The sequence below is a fragment of the Ischnura elegans genome, chromosome 4 (assembly GCF_921293095.1).
Source record: "Ischnura elegans chromosome 4, ioIscEleg1.1, whole genome shotgun sequence".
Classification (NCBI taxonomy): Eukaryota; Metazoa; Arthropoda; class Insecta; order Odonata; family Coenagrionidae; genus Ischnura; species Ischnura elegans.
In genome coordinates this window covers 37,043,594-37,061,181 of record NC_060249.1, presented here as the reverse complement: position 1 = coordinate 37,061,181, position 17,588 = coordinate 37,043,594, and the positions used below count along the sequence as shown (strand labels likewise).

At 38.4% G+C, this 17,588-nt stretch overlaps 1 protein-coding gene across 7 annotated transcripts in view; it reads right to left on the bottom strand.

Annotated features, from left to right (window-relative positions):
- Nucleotides 1-9,601: 9,601 nt before the first annotated feature.
- Nucleotides 9,602-17,588, bottom strand: part of LOC124157279 (protein borderless) — a 93,767-nt gene continuing 85,780 nt past the window's right edge. For 2 of the 7 annotated variants that reach the window (XM_046531867.1, XM_046531868.1), the window contains exons 12-14: nucleotides 17,101-17,157; nucleotides 10,201-10,277; nucleotides 9,602-10,045 (exon numbers count right to left, since the gene is read on the bottom strand). In XM_046531867.1, coding sequence (XP_046387823.1) covers nucleotides 9,989-10,045; nucleotides 10,201-10,277; nucleotides 17,101-17,157 — 191 coding nt within the window. In that variant the 3' untranslated portion in view covers nucleotides 9,602-9,988. Of the gene's footprint in view, nucleotides 10,046-10,200; nucleotides 10,278-17,096; nucleotides 17,158-17,588 lie in introns of all 7 variants that reach the window. The other 5 variants (XM_046531873.1, XM_046531871.1, XM_046531869.1 and 2 more) reach the window with 5 other exon arrangements.

Here is a 17,588-nt window from a genome sequence, read left to right as displayed (position 1 = left end):
CTTTAGATATATTTTATGCCATACATTCGAGCAAACTGTGAAAAATGATAGCTAAAAATATCATTTCCCTAATCCCATGGTAATTTTTTCCATCTTTTTCCCATAATATTCGCCGTCCCCTCAGTATTTATGTCTCCTATTCCATTGAAATCCGAACGAGAATTATAATCACGCTCAGCGATCTTTGGGCTCTCATTGGACCCAGTGACTTTTTCAACTACAGAAAAAGGGACGGGATAAGAGATGGAAAAATTTTTTGTTTCATAACGCGAACTTACAGAAGACACTGGTTTGGCGTGAATGAAAAATATGACTTCAACAAGGACACTTCATTTAATCAACATCAGATCGGAAGATTATTGCTGCTCAGAGTAAACATAAATGAAATATTAATAATGAAAAATATTTGGTCACCAACCAACGAACATCTAAAAAATACAAATAACAACATAAAGCAATACGATCCTGGCAAAAGCAACTGGAGCCATAAATGAAAAATCTCACTTCAAAGTGTTATTTTTCAGCAATCCTCAGAGTAACGGCTGGAGCTACCCCTCATAAATTTTTATTTCTGACCCATTCTTCCGATTGAGATACGTCCGTATGGAACGTTTTGCGAATTAACCCAGCCTGTCTCCCCTTCCAAAGAAATGGAAAATGAATAAACATAACCCAGTGGCTAGAGAACTGAAAAAATGGTATCCTGCACTTCCAGCTAAATTCGGGAATAAATTCACGGATTCGTTATGTGAATAGTAAAAATGGACAGTCGAAAAAATGTCCTTCCACATTCATTAGATCATTCTTTTTTTACGCATTTCTGCCACCCACTCGAACTGTTCATGCTGTGACATGAGTTCGCTTGAATGCGAGGCAAGGGGAATACTGACTTTTGCCCAATAAAGTCGAATGTGATCAGCCGGCGAGTACCATTTTTTACGTACCATACCATGAAGTATGGGACTACAACGGTGTTACCAAACTATTAAAACTTACGGGAAGTAAGTTAAGCGTAATTTCACTACATCCAAGAAAAATTAGGTTTCAAGATGACATGTTAAATGCGGTAATTCTACAGAGGAAAAATCATTTGCCTCTGGATTTGAAAAAAGTCCCTGTCAAGGATCCCGGAGATCCGGAATTGAATCTCGTTCGTTTTTTTCCTCCACGGAACCCCCTCTATGGAAATTCACGTGGGCAACTGTTCATTGAAAATTACTGGAACTTCACATCGAAGAGGGAGAATTTTCTTCTCCGAAACCACTGTTAATTTCAGAGGCCTAGTGACAGCTGATTGTTCCCCGTACGAATATTATAATACGCGATTCTCCAGACGGCGCATATGTTTTGTCACGCACTGCAAATTTAAATTGAGCTAATAAAGGTCGTTACTCTCGTCTCAGACGGAAGAGCAGTCCATATTTAATGGGGAATGAAGTTAAAATCAGGGCTGGACTTAACTACGGACTAAACCGGAATTCATATTCGGAATGATAAATTCTATCGCATTCATAACTTTCCAACACTATAATTTTTATCACAAAATTAAAACTACAAATATTGATTGTAAATGGATCGCTCGGTACCCATCAACGCGGCGTGGACATTTTTGAATTCCGATCAAAACGCAGCCTAAGTGGTAGCACAAATCAAGCTTCTAAGAGAAGTCTTCCTCGATGCAGTCCCCATAGTCCTTCTCCTTGTCATAGTCCTGTCTCCTATGGCTGCCGCTAAAGAGTCTATCTATCTATCGCACAAAAGGCATAGCGTGAGTCCAAACACTCCTCGTGAAAAAAATTTTGATGCTCGGACCAATATTTTGACCTAGCAACTCATCCACTGTTTATGCGATCGAAGGATCTTGGGAGGGTGGGCCGTTGCTATGGAGAGAGATTGAGAGAGAGAGAAAAACGGGGTTTTGAGGACTGCTCAAGCAGGAAAGGAACTCCCCAAAGGAAGGGGTAATCCAAATAGCAGGAGCAGCTCAGTATGTGGGACCCGCATGAGACTCCTATGATAATATTTACCAAAGGGCGCAGGGGGCGGGCAGAGGAAAGATTTCATGATTCTGGGAGTGGTGGGTGCAGTGAGCGGAGGTTCGTTTGGGAAGTCGCTGGCAGAGGGAGGAGGGCGAAAGAGGACAAACGGGCTGCGGAAGAAGGCGGGAAAAGAACCGGGTGAAAAAGCGTCATCCGCCGCCCGCGATGAAGTGCGAGAGCTAAGTCCTACACTGTAAAAATTAAACATTTTTAAAAACACGCTTTGACCGGAAATGGTATGAAATGCACTAAAAGTAAAACTTAAAAAAAAAATTTACTTGAAATGAGTGCAGAAGAGTCAGATGAGTGAATAAGAATGGCCACGCAACATTAATATCTAAACCTAATCAACTCCCACGCTATATTTTCCGAGTGATAAAAAGTTTATCCTTTTCTTTTTATGACATGTCACGCTGTTTTTTTAAACCCTGATTTTTATTTTATTTTTTATTGTTTTGTGGTGAATCATGTTATCGATTAAACCAGAGCTATCAAAGGAATTTCTCCCAAAAAAAAGTATAAATGACAGCCATCTATTGAGAAATTTGAAAATAATTCTTCAAAAAAATAAATTCACTTAATTAATTAGAGCACAGTGGAAAAAAATTCAAATGTCTTATTATAGAAAATTCTATTGTCATCACAAGCATTAAGTGAGAAATATTTCAAGCCGATCCGACATGGTAATTGAGTAAAAAATTAATTTCAAGATTCCATCGGTAGAACAGACAAACGAGGCAAGTTAAGAAAAAGCGTGTAAAAATCAATGTCAGGGGATGGGGTTGGTGTGGTGGCTAGAGTGTTGGCTTCCCACCCGGCGGGCTCGGGTTCAAATCCCGGCAGTGGCAGAGAATTTTCAGAGACTGCCCAATCCCTGATTGAATGTTGTGTAGAGGACATTTCAAGCGCAACACTCCGTCCGTCGGATGGGACGTTCAGCCGTGGTCCCCTTGGCGCCTTTCGTTAAGAGCAGGCTAATGCCGTCGCCAGGTTTCTCTCCACCCTTCCTTGCCTACCCCTTCCCTCATGGCGCAAATGACCTCAGCTGTCGGTCGCCTCCTCCAAATACCATACCATGTCAGTCATGAGGTGCAGATAAATCTAATTCTATTTTCCCAAAACTTTTTCTAGCATCACAGGGAGGGGTGGGGTTCAAGGAATTCCTACCCTTTCTCCCATAAATTATCATGAGAATAATAGAAAAAAATCCCCTGAACCGGGAATCTAAACACGGACCTCTACCTTTCCGGATCACTACGCCATTCAGGTTTCTGAACTTCCATTGCAAGTACGTTGAGGCCAGACACCGCCATCGAAAGCGACCCAAAAAGTGTTCGAGAATCGAACACGATACCTCCCACATTTTAAGCGAACACTCCACCATCTGCGCTGCGCTCCCAGGTTAAACGAAAGGGTTCGATTTTTCACCGCGACCAGAATTTCGATGTAGTAAGAAAAAATAGAAAAAGTAAAAAATTACATTCTTCAATCGAATCACAGACGATCTGCGACGTGTTCGCATACTTATCATAATATCAAAGTTGGCTATAGTCAAAAACAGTAATATCAAGGCCTAAATAAGAAAACATGGTTCTCCTTTGCCTGGGGTAATACTAAGTTCTATACAAGAAAAATTCATGCTGCACGATTTCCAAAATTTTCCTAAAAACGCACAGAAATAACAGAGTTATTTCAATATCGAGTCAGTTTTAACAATGAAGCTATCCATGCATGGTCTTTAAAAAGGCAGTGCAGCTCCACCAAGTTACGGCTGAATCCATTGTGTATTATTAAACAAAATACCTTTCGCCCAGAGCACAACATGCCTCAGGCATTAAGAGATACGTCTCTTCACAAAGCGGATGGGGAAATCTTGAGGAAGACATGCTTGAAACGTCTACAATACGCGTCAGATAAAAGGAAGGGGCCGACGTTTCATCACCTAGAAACTCTATGGGCCACCCAACTGAGTGGTACCTGGGTAAAACGGTATAATTTTGTTATTCCCTTCCGTTCTCTTGCGCCATGGGAAATATTGGTTGTAGCGAAAACGGCGTAACTGGATGGGTTTTGACGCAATAATGAAGTGGCCTCTACCCTAACGGCAAAGAGGCTTGAGTCAGGACGACGTTGGGAGGCCAGTAATGCCTTGAGAAAATAATGGACCACATTCTCAAAGGAACGGATTAACAAAAAATTCTTTCAAGGATGGCTGGAATCCCATGCCTTCGACTCTTTTTCTCACGATTCCGTGAAAAGGAATGGCTCCTCCCTCTCAGCCTATTGGAAGAAATCAGATTTCGCATAATGAAGATCCCTTGACGTTTGTGCACCGGTATTGTTCCTAGGGTATGTTTTGGATTTCACGTGAATTGTTACGTTCAAATGATGTTGTAGAGCAGTAAATATACATTGTGCCCGCGGACGCTTGATGTATTCGCCGAAAACTTTCAGAAGAGGATGAAAGAGATGAGAACTACCGTGAAAAACTGAAAATGTCAAACCATAACTTGAGCCTCCGGAAGAAGTTATAGTGGTACAATATTGTTCGGTACCCCGAGATCCGGACAAAATTTACCATCGTCAATTGATACGCAAAATATTTAAGAAAGATACGATTTCAAATCACTGTATCAAACAAGCAATTTTGTACGTAGTCACGTGCACGTGTGCAATCGGGAGATCCGGGTTCGAATCCCGGATAAACCAAATGATTCTCTCGTGAAAATTTCATCTTTGGTGTAAGAAATTCTCATATAGATACATCTCATTTTTAAGATAGATCTCATACGATATATCTTAAATAAGACACATCTTATGTATAAGAAATAAAAGACATGATTTTCCGTCGTCACCTAAACCAAACCATTGCAAAAATATGTGCCATATGGAAAAATTTTCGGAAGGGATTCTTAAAGGAAGGGGTTACATTTCGGGGGGGAGCATTCGGAGGGGGAACACAATAGGCCGTATCTCGTGAGATAATTTGGGAAAGGGATTTAAATCCCCAGACCCCCTGCTCCTTACGGCCATGTTAAGTCATCTAACCCGGTTTGTTGACAGCGATACCATTCGCTATTTTAACTATCGATGTAAATGTTGAACTGTCATTTTTCATTCCGGGCAACCTTCAAAATAGCCGCTTGGACCATATTCTTGCTCTTAAGTTCATCATGATGAATCCTTTAATGATAACGGAAACTATTTTAAAATAAACACTTGCAATTTTCCACGATTATTACCGTGGAAAATCGCAAGTGTTTATTTCAACATGGAAAAAATAGGGATGGGCGGATCCAGGATTTTTATCGGATCCGGATTCGGATCGTTGATTTTCGGAGCCGGATCTTTCGGATCGGATATTTTCGGATCCAAATGCATTTTCAAATTCCTGTCGCTGAGATTACCCCAATGATTATTCAATCTCTTGGGATGAGTCACACTATGTACCAGTCGTATTTTGCTATTATTATTTTTTCACGGCTGAAATTCTCCTACGTAACTTCTGCGAGAGCTTTCAAACAAAACGGTTCATGAGTAGGACAAGAATCGCATGCGACGGCGCATTCGAAGATAGAATCGGAATTATTTCCACCCTTATTGCGCATTGCATTCACTGAAGCTATTAATCCAAATTTCGGATCCAGATCCGATGTCTTCCGCGACTTTGGATCCGATGTATCCGACGAAGGGCAATATCCGCGGATATTTGGATCCGAGGTATCCGATCCGACCATCCCTACAAAAAATCCACTTCATCACGCTTGGATCTCCGGATTTTGTTGATAACGAAAAAGTATGGTAAGTATTTGGAGAAGGTGAGACCGACAGTTAGGGTCATTTGCGCCGTACCGTTAGGGTAGGGAAGCAAGAGTGGGAGAATCTACACCGCCGAGATTTCGAACCCGGGCCCATGGGATGTTAAACCAAAACTTTGGCCACCACACCAATCCGATCCCCACACGCACTTGCCTTGACGCCCCGTGGACCTATGTTCAAATCCCGCCGGTGGCAGAGAATATTCATGGGTGTTCATAAATATATAATAAGTATATGTTTGACAAAGATTAAATAACAAGTATGCATCCAAACACTGATTCATTCGCCATCTTAGTAGCAACTGACTCGGCCTCGCCGCCGCGACTTAAACAAGTTTTCAGCGGCCCTCAGGTCTCTAGTTTCACGCCAGTTTCATTTGAGTTACACGAAAGATTTTTGTGACTCATATCTTTTAGGATTGCTCTATTACGCACCAACGGTAGTGAAGGTCGAAAATTCCCTGATATTTACGTGTTTTTGGTAATTTACCTAGATATTTTTCGCTCTTGAAACCTCCATTATGAACTTAAATATTTTTGACAGCTGGTCAGAAGCTGTAGGCAACAAGGGGATACAACGGATATATTTTTCCTATTCAAATAAAAGTTGAAAAATCCCCAAACTTATTCCAGAATACTTTTCTCTGTGACCACCATTAGAATTTAATCTTGGTGCGTTGCCCATAATAGCAAACCGATGTAAGAGAACAAAAACAAACTCAATAAAAGAAATCAGCAAAAAATTGCATCAAAAGAACCGACATCAATCTTCGAGGGATATTTTGCTTCTATAGCCCAACTCCCTTCAGCGTGTGAGTCGACCTGTCTCTTGCATATCGTGTGGTCTACCAAAAATAACAAAAAATAGCGAAGAAAACAGAGAGAATCAAAGGGTTAGAAGCATTCCTGTTTCACCCTTTCTTCTCTTCCGCTCGCCTTAATCAAAATGTTACACTTCCTCATTGGTATCACTGCCTTTGCTTATTCTAAAAATAATCACATCGACACGATCTTGTTTTGACCTCTACCATTGTGTGAACGCGTGCGAGAAGGACGTGTGTACAAATAATTGACTTTCCCTTTAGGTTTTTTTTTAAGTTCTACTAAAGAAACGATCCCCCCAACCAACCTCCTCGTTGACGTCCAGATAGGTTAAATAATCCGTCACTTCACAAAAACTCAGGAAGTTTCAAAGGCAGAATAGTATCCAAGCCGAACTGGACTCCCAATTTTTCTCCAAAATAAAAATATCGTGACTTTTGCCACCCTTCTTGTGGCTGGAATCCTAGCATCTTCAAAGGGTCGCGTTCGACCCCAATAATGCTTTTATCTTGCTGAAAAGCTGGTCGAGATACGGTTCAGAGAAACAATAGTCATGGAACAGTGTTAAACGTTCCGAGGCAAAATTTCTTTGCTACTCCTAAATAGAATTTTGTTTACTCCTGACATCTTTTCCCTTAACGGCGGCTACCCGCGATACATCTGACGAAGAAAGCTCTCGCCCAGGGGCACCTCTCCTCGCAGGCACTTCATTCTTCGTCACAGTTACATTTCTTTACCTACAAATTAGTGGCGTAGTTAGGAATATGCCTTTGGGGGGTAGAGGAACCTTTGGGAGGGTGGTGACCCCTCCCCCCCACACAACGGGGGATCCGGGAACATTTAAAAAAAATGACATACTTGGAAATACATTTTACATTATTTTGGCACTTAAGAATCGGGTTTTACTTGTAATTCTGCGTTTTTCATATTTGCAGGGAAAACATTAGTATACTATAAATTTCTCTGAGGCTTTGGGGGAGGATCTTTCCCTCTCATTCCTTCCCCATAGTTACGCCACTACTGCAAGCAATCAATGGTGGAATTAAATTTCAGCTTTAATCATGCAAAATATAAAGGTGGTACATATGAAATTATGGTTTTCTGATGAGTGCAAATTGACAGCAAAATATCAGTACAGGCATCCCGCATACCACCCAAGCACCCCATATGCATATTTCTGGAGCACAGGGTGGGGGGAGGAGATGTTTCTAATTGCACCCGTATCTCATAAGCGCCACACTACCACGAACTGATAGGTACAGCTCGAAAATTTTGCACTACACGTTTTATAAGACTGCAGTATTAACTATAATACTGTGTTAAAATTACACCGGTAGCCTAATTTTCTGGTTGGTTTGTTTTCAAAGTGATATTGTTCAGAATAAGGATAAGTGTTGTCCAAAGGATGCATTAAATATTAAAAGAAGTCTATCCTCTTCCAATTTTATGAAAATATTCTATTATTATGGTTACCACATCATTGATACTGATGCATAAATGTTATCAACTGACACTGGAAAATCATGGCCAGTCCTGGACTACAGAGTATATTCTTAAATATCATATGTACTCTGTGCCTGAACTAATATGGGATTACAATGGATTACATAAAGAAAAAAAATCCATGAAAACAGTATTATCTTACAAATATTATCTTACAGTATTACAAATATTATCTTTAAAAAAATCAACTTATCACCTCTGCAATTGGCAAATTTACCCAGATTTAAATATTTTACTTTTGTCCGCTTTTCTGACCGCTTTGGGCTAGTGGGGGGGATAAGTGGAGGAGGGGGAATTCTCCTTAATTTCTGAAAAAAACTTTCATCTTTACAGTAGCTCTCCAATAGAAGCTTGTATTTCACCGGCTTAACAAATAATACCTACAAATAATTGATGAATACTTTACAGCCATTTGAGTATATGAGAACTAACATATTGTCCCCGAAAGGAATTTCAAACCACCAAGGTGCCGTGGAAAGTGATGAACACTCTCCCCCCAAAAAATGACTTCAATTTACCCCTAACCCTCCCTCCACTCCCAAACCTTCTCAAATAGCAATTTAATGTCTACACCAATTGGTTAAAATTTGTGTACATATATAGTTTAAATTCAGATATGGAAATTTGATTTCACTACAAATGATGAAAAAGGAATGCCAAAAAAGTAATCATGAATTTGATATCACAGCTAATGATGAGAAAGTGATACCAATAAAATATCATCTGGTAGAGTCCTATAGTGACTGATTTGGCCATTTAATGTATTCCACAGCAGCACACCAATCTAGTTTTCATAAAATGATGATATATCCCCTTTTTGGCGTTTAATTGTTCTGTAAACTGATTGTAAATAAGTGATAGACTGATTTTGGATCCAAATGATAAAACCGGTATATGCCAAATAGGTGATTAAAAATTATTAGCATTTTTCAAGTTTCAGGAATATTGCCAATTATATCTTTTTGACAAGTGTAAAATGATAAAATAATAATGAAAACAAGCGATAAAAAATATATGTGAAGAGATGTCAATAAGATATCACTAAGCTCCACCAGTCCCAAAATTGTGCTCTGCTAAGTGCCATTACTTCGTCTTGGACTGCAGGTGTATACTTTTTTTCTGAAATGGCATTGCCAGTGGTGCACCTCCAGCCTATGATGGCAGCAACTGGCAGCAAAGGTCATTTATGGGAAGGGTAGCCCAGTGAAACCCAGCTTTGACATTAACCTGCTCCCAAGAGCTAACAGCTTAATTCACCACATGACAGATGGAGTACTGCAATAGAAACCTTACAAAATAATGATGCGTACCTTATCAACCCTCAAGAATATATGTATGTCAAACCTGCATGATCTACATACATTTAATTCCTCTGATGATTCCATTCTCACATATTTCACCATGAAGAAGACAAATGTATAAACTAAAGGCAGACATTTTAATCTCTTCAAAGAAATAAATTTACAAAGGGTTATAAATAATTTACAGACTCACTGATTGAAAAATATGGTAAGCTCATTTCCTCTTCCAACAGCAAAAGAAAAAGCTAAGCACATAAGAAACCTGCATCTATATTTTGATGACAAACTTCAATGAGAGCACGGTGTTCAAAGTGTAGTGTAGTCCTTGAAGTATCAGCAAGTTTCAAAAGTAATAAATAAAGGGAAAATCAATATATTTGAACACATTCCCTTTCTATTCGTAAAGTCTTTTAAAAGAAAAAAATGTGAATCCAAATAAATTCTTGTTAACAACATATTTAACACAAAAAAATTGTCCACTTCTATAATGAAGTCACGCATCCTTTCACATGTGTCCATCACTATAACAAGACCAAACACTGCCACCCATTTCATCACTGCACTGAAAAAGAAGGCAACTGTTAGTTCATAATGATAGGAGTGGTGGATTACTCATAGTCTCTGCAGGGTAAAAATAAAATACACAATAAAAGCTCTGCATTAAATATTTCAGACTCAATAAATACTATCATTACTAACATTCATGATCACACATACCTCAAAAGGATTCAAAGCTGTATTAAGAGTAGGCTGCTTTATCATGAACAACGGCTCGGCAGTCTTCGTCGTCTCGGCTGAATTAAAGCAGAATATTTCTTAACAAAACATAATAGCAATGAAGAAAATAAAAAATCTATATTCAATGTTATTTACATGCATAAACTTCATAATTTTTTATAAAATCAAAACTTCCCCTGGTAGTTTTTGAAGGAATTCTAGTAAGTTTAACATGGGTACATACTAACTTTTTGAGTTAACCGGCAAACTGAAGGCAGAACCATTAAACTGAAGTTTAACATTTGAATAAGCACAATATCTAAAAATGTTTTTGCATCATGGATGAGACAAGTTACAGGAAATATTCATGAGTAGTATTGGTGAGTAACTTGAGAGGAAATGAGCGTATCGTAGCTGCTGCAGCCACATACGCACTAAATTACTAGCAATATACATCACTGTTATGAACATTAACCTTTTCCTCAAAGAGTGGACCAATAATTTCTTGCAATTAAGTTTTCTACCAAACTGCCTTTTCTGTGTGCACATGCTGTTTTTTATCTGCTGAAATTATTTTAGCCATAAACTTAAGCAGCCTCATTAGGCTGCCCATAAGTACAAAAAAAATATAGTTTGGGTCATCCATTACTTTGGGACTATCAGCATATTCAAAAAGAAATCCATACCATTCAAGAGAAAAAAATAAAACAAAGCATCAACACAGTTTTAGCATATGCTATTCAAACAAACAGATTTGAGGGTGCAACATTTAAATTTGGCTGAAAGAGATATTTTTCCGAAAGTAAGAATTCATCACATCTAGAAAACTGATAGAAAATCAAAAGAAAACGCAAAAAATATCTTGGTTGACTTGTCTCCTAAGAATAAAAAATCTTAAGCATAGATAACACTATCATGGAACACCACCTCTAGGCATGAAAGCTCTTTGTATGGAAGAGCATGAGTGAGTAACTACAGTAGATATTGGATTATCCATTGCTCGATTGGCCATTGCTAGGATTATCCACCAATGACTTTCCTAGCCAGTAAATATTTGCCAACTGTCCTTTTCCTATCTTCCTGTATTCTCCCAACCTTCTTCACCTGGAAACAACTACTTTTTCAATGAAATATATGCAGAGAAAGCATTACTCAGAAATCAAAGTAAAAACTACTAAGAAAGTGATAGTGTCTGGATAGCCAATCTCTTTTGATTCTCTGTTCATGCCTTCCCCAGTATTTCCCCAGTAGCTGGAACAATAAAAGCCCTGCAGCTGTTGGCGAGCAATCATTTTTTTCTTGATTCTAAATACTATCTGCTTTCTTCCAATAAATCAACTTTAGAATGCCTTGCTTACCTTTAACCCTTGTGAAGGCAAGGAAAAATATGTCCATTCAATGCCCCTTTTGTGAATACAGACACTATAATGTAATGACTATCTAATTAAATCCTGCAGTAAAGGGTGATCATTGGGTATTTAAATGCGGCAACTTAAAGTTAGTTCTATTGACTTGCTGCCTGAATCACCTTCTTTGCTTTTGTATGAATTATGAGAGATGTTTTCAAGAGACAACTTCAGGTGCTGTAGTCCCCTCCCAGTCAACCTTAATTTACTTCAGTTAATGAAATTGTTTCATGAAAGATTGGATTATTTCAAGGGCATTCTTCTGGGGTTTAGAGGGGGCATTCTCATCTCCCTGGCTCCCCCTCCTTGATAGGATGGTTCAAAAACTACCCTTAATGGTAAAAGCAAACTATCATTCCATCAGCATTTTCAACAAATATGTGAACTACAAAAATAATTATGGAATGAATTCTCTCCTCAATTGCTTCCATCTTGATACTGCATCATTAGTCAAAGCTAGTACTCCTAGTTACCCTTTTCCTCTCTCCAGATATTCCGCATGCCAAAAAGTTATTTGAAATGAGCCTTGGATCCAGTTTTTTAATCTCTGTATCATTTTTTGTTTTGCTCTTAATTTATAGGGCCATCAGGCTCAGGCCAGCACACTTTTACCATCTGCACATCCAAAGTCACAGTCAGAAAGAGATGTGGAAGGTGCAACAAGCTTTGAGGATGGTGTGTGGATTGTGCAACCTTCTAGGGTTGCAATGATCACTAATACCAGTTTAACAAAGAGCTAAACCACTCTCACATGACCTGTGCTCAAAATTTTTGTGAAAATAATTCCTGGTCTCATAGCATGAAATAACTAAAAATCAAATGGCCTTTATATTATTAAGGAAAATTACTCTGAATTGAAATAGCATCATTCACGATACTTTTTGCACCAGCATTTATTTAATTAATAGATTTTTTTCATATTTTCTCCAAGCCTCTCCAACTTTTCCTCTTGCATTTTCTATGATACATCATCAATTTTGAGGTAATTCATAAGAACAAGTATAAATTGATTCACATACATACCACAGATAACCCGAATTTAAAAGTAATTTGCTAACTCACTCATTATTTTCAAATTTAATTATGTTCTTTCTTCATTACAATGGAATGAGAATTTACATCCTACAAAAGTGGTAAGAATCAAATTTTTCTATTCCAACCAACTATTGTCCGTCCTCTTCCTGTGTAATTTGATGCATGCATACCTTTGGACTAAGATATCTAAGGCCTGCTTGATATGAATGTGGATTGATATTTGCTAAAAGGTGGAGAGATGAAAAAAACAACCTCATGAGACACAAAAGTAGCTGTCATAGGAGTAACTAGCTTTGAGGACAATATACGACCTTGCACGGTTAAAAGGATTGCTTAATGCCACGTAATGAAGGAAAAGCTGTTCATGACAGTTCGCAACTCTATGTTCCAATTAAGAGAAGTCCATTTAAAAACTTTGAGGGCATCCATTGATTAAGTGAGGCATTTATGGGGGGAGAGGGTCAAGTGGATTCTAATCCAATCTCACATGGAGGAGAGTCCTGACAAGAGTCACATAATTTTTTTCCAAAAGAAAAAGAGTGAAATGTGATTCTAGATTACAATCTTAGTAATCTTAAATACCATTCTTAACTAATGTAAATAATAAAACATATTGTTTTTTATAAATTCAATGCAATCCCAGTGAGAAATGGGTGGTGGAATTCACGTGGAACCCACGTGGAGATGTAACGTGGATACCACGTGTTTTTGGTCGTGGAATCAACGTGGAACCCACGTGGAAATTTGGTGGAAAAATTAAAACAGCAGTTGGTGCTGTCCGAAAACCATTAAAACCTCAACCACTCTATATCTAAACCTTCTATATATGTGTCTACGATTTTTCATGTGCTCTCATGGCTGCCTTTCCACGAATTATATAAAAATAGAATGAGCGATACATTTTCACATAACTAGCGTGGTTTCAGGATGATAAATGACGCAATGTCACCAGAGAGTTAAGTTCCACAAATTAGAAATTCTGTTTAACATTTTATGGTAATCACCACAAATCCACTTGAAATCAACGTGGATTCCACGTGGGTCCAACCACTCAATATCCACCACCACCAAATATCCACCACTCAACGTGGATTCCACGTGGGTTCCACGTGGATTCCACCACCCATTTCTCACTGGGATGAAGCATAGATCAATGTATTTACACTGAAAATACGCATTTTGAACAATCTCACGAGAGATTTGGGGGAAGGGGACAAGACAAACCTCACAATATTTCACTAAGGGGGAGGTGTGGTCCAAAAATTTCCAAAATCACCTCACGTAAATAATGGATGTCCCCTCAGCATCCAAACCCACTACTCAAACTAAAAACTCCTGATGACCTTCATCATTTGTGTGAATGAACGCTTTTGTCTTTGTGCTCCTTACCTGTGTAGTTAAGACCACAGGCCATAGTGACATAGGAAATCATGGACCATCTACATCCATGTTAAACAGACCCAACCCTCCATTCAATTGCAACACCAAATTAAGTATTCACATCATTATTCAATTTGAACCGGTGATACTTATGTTGGGCCAAAAAAACAGTCTCTGTCCAAAATGCTTTCAAGTATATGTTGTGTGCCAGCACTGATGACTATACTGACTGCCCAATTGAAACTTGTTATTTCCCATTCCAATGGTTATGACATGAAGCCTATGAGAAAAATTCACAAAGAAATAAATCATAGATGTGAATGAGGTAAGGGAAAAAATAAAACTATCTTTGTCTCGTCATATTCTGAAACAATTAATGGAGGCTAAGCCATAGTGTTTACAGGGTATATGTAGGGTATCATTGGAGTTAAAAGACCATTTTTCATGAGTAAGCAACATATCACACAACTACTAAAATACCAATCCCTTTTCAGCAAGCTAAGACCGAGTGTAGCCCTAGAAGCTACATTTTCTTCACCTTGTTGGAGACACTGTTGCTCACTTTACATCTATGACTTGGACAAATACTTCTTAGCACATTTAAGCACATGGAAGCCCTTGGAAACAGAATTGTAACAGACCTTTGCTAAGACCCTTCTGACATGAAGAAATATCGAGGTCAACGAAAGACAAGGAAAGACCCATGTTCTATAACAGAGGTTGATAATCTCCTGCTCAATATTTCATGTGGGCTACTTAACAATATTTTTGGGTATTAGTAGTGTGATATTTCAATAGTACAATGTTTCAGTATACAACATTTTCCTTGCCTTTCTTCCCTTTCAATATTCAGGTGTTTCCTAGGCTACAAACGGGATAGGTTCCTGAAAATTCCAGCAAAAGCTTCCCCATACAGTTATTTATCACATTTTTAGGGATCTGTATGTTAGATCTATAAAATCGAATTTTATGCCAATCATTCCACCTTTTCTCTCATCAGCTTCTCCCCTTCGCACACATACCTATACTTTCCACTCCCTTCTGTCCCTGTGGTATAAAAGCAGGCACACAGACTGCCTAGGGGAGTAATAACTCCAGTTCCTGTGACCAAGCAGCAACAGAATACAAGAATACAGGCTCACAACAATGAAGGAGTCTTCTCCAATCCATAGAATGACATATATACCATATTTTCCAAACTATGCACAGTGCAGGAGCATTCTGGCTGGGCTGGTTGGTTACCAGGATTTTGGGCCCAAACGGTCTTATGGATGACCATAAGACTCATCTATATTTTAAATATTCCTCTATTTGCTATTAAAGGGTCCCAAATTTGTTCCTTGCATAAGGGCCTTAAATAATATCAGACAATCCAATCCACTCTTCTACCAAAGATTTACCTATATTTTCATTTGTCTATGCTCAGGTTGACTCTTAATCTCATGGTTTCATACTTGCAATATGCCTGATTTTATAGCACTGCCCAGACAGGCTGTACTTGGTTAAGGATTAGGATGCAAGAGACAAAAGTGATGATACATTTTCCAGTGCTTCTAAGTTCTTTTTACCTCTGAAGGCCTCTTCATATCACATTCCCGATTTTCCGATAGAAGTGATAAATTACGAGAGATATTTTGTCGAACGGATAGATATGGGAATTCGTTTTTCCCCCGAACCATAAAGGACTTTAATAAACGCTAGTCCCAACCTCGTTAGAGCACTTCATTTTTTTTTCTGTTGCAAACGGCTGGTGTCCTAACGCCCCCTGCCACACGCCTTTTAGGCGGCTCGCGGGGTATTATGTAGATGTAGATGTAGATTCCTAAAAGGTGCATACCTCTGCCAATTGTGGACACTAAAATGATTTTAATCAGCACATTTGCACCATATCTTGGATAAGACTCAGACTTCATTTCACCGTGGTGGTAGGGAACTTATGAAATAATGCCATCAATAATATCTCATCTTCCCTCATCAAAATTCAGATAGTGATCAATTCAATTCTGATGTGTCACACTAATTTCAAGCCAAAAATGCTCATGCTACAGCTTATCTACCTGTCATTTCCTTGGAGTACTATTTTAAGGCAGTTTGATGTTTGTTTGTCTTAAAAAGAATGAAACGTTTGGTGCTAATGTCAAAAAAATACAATCATGTATACGATTAATGATAACAATAGCTAGTAAGACTATATAGTTTAATAATTTTCCCCAGCCACATAAATATAGTGGCAGGTAAATTTGTGGCCGAGGCTAACGGACTTAAATGTGGTGATAAGTGCTGAACTATACAAGGTAGTTAAAAGTGTAAAACTATGTCAATGACTAACAGGAAGGAGGAGGAGTTATTCTATCCCAACTAAGGTTTTCAAATTTTAGTTTTTGGCGTCATTCCTATGTGAGAGGTAGAAATTGTAAATGTGCATCACTTAGATACCAATTAGAGTACCGCACCCCAATCCATTTTGTAATGCCACTCTCAATAGTGAATCTTACATGATAAATAGGACAATATGACACTTGATAAGGAGCATCTCTTAACAAATTATCTAAGAATGATAATAATTCGTGGTAAACTAATCTAAACAGAAGGAAGTCAAACCAACAGTGCTCTACATTTATACCAAGTTCAGTGGTACATACATCAATTTGGGGCAGAACCTCTCTACCCCCTGAAAGCAACTCACATAGAAGAACATCACACAGAAGTATGCTGTGGTGGCAGGGAACTCAGGAAAAAACACTTCCATTAGGATCTCATATTGACCCCCATATTGCCACTGATAATATTAGCAGATATCGCTAACATCTGCCCACCATAGATATCTAATATTTGGATCTGGAACTGAAAAAGTCCAGAAATACCTTGACTTATACAAGTTTACCATTGGCAAGTGCATACTGGTGAAGTTTCATAACATACAATAATCTGACAAAAAACTTGTTTGTTTCTGAATCTGCCTAGTTCTGCAAACACAACAAAATTGATTCAACCCATTACTTCTCTCAGTCAGCCAAATCAATCAACTACAAGTACCTACAGAAAACAGTTAGTCAGGATAAAATCTATACTCACTCACGGGGTATTCCAATTTTGCAGCCTCCATGCCCTTGGCGACCTACCAACATATTGTAAACTGAAAATTAACAAGTTTAAATTTCAAACATAGAAATTGAGAGGCCCAATTAAGAACACCTACCATATTTCCTGCCTTTTGGCATAATTAATTTGAATAGTAATTACATACAAGTTCTTTTAATACATATTATTTAGATTTATCAATATTTTTCTCATACCACACAATGATTGTAGAGCATGTCTAGAACTTTGGCTGTGCCTATCCGATTTTTTTTCAACTTTGGATGCAAAACTCCATCCTGAACTCACATCAGTACGCAGGGTTTGGTGCTAATGTCAAAAAAATTCAAATGATGTATGTATACATATTATGACAGCAATAGCTAGTGAGACTACTAATGGGGAATAAAATGGCAGAATGTGTGCACAGGATGAAAAGTAGTATGCAGACACCTTTCTTGTGATCATGAATAGAGAGCTTACTTGAGG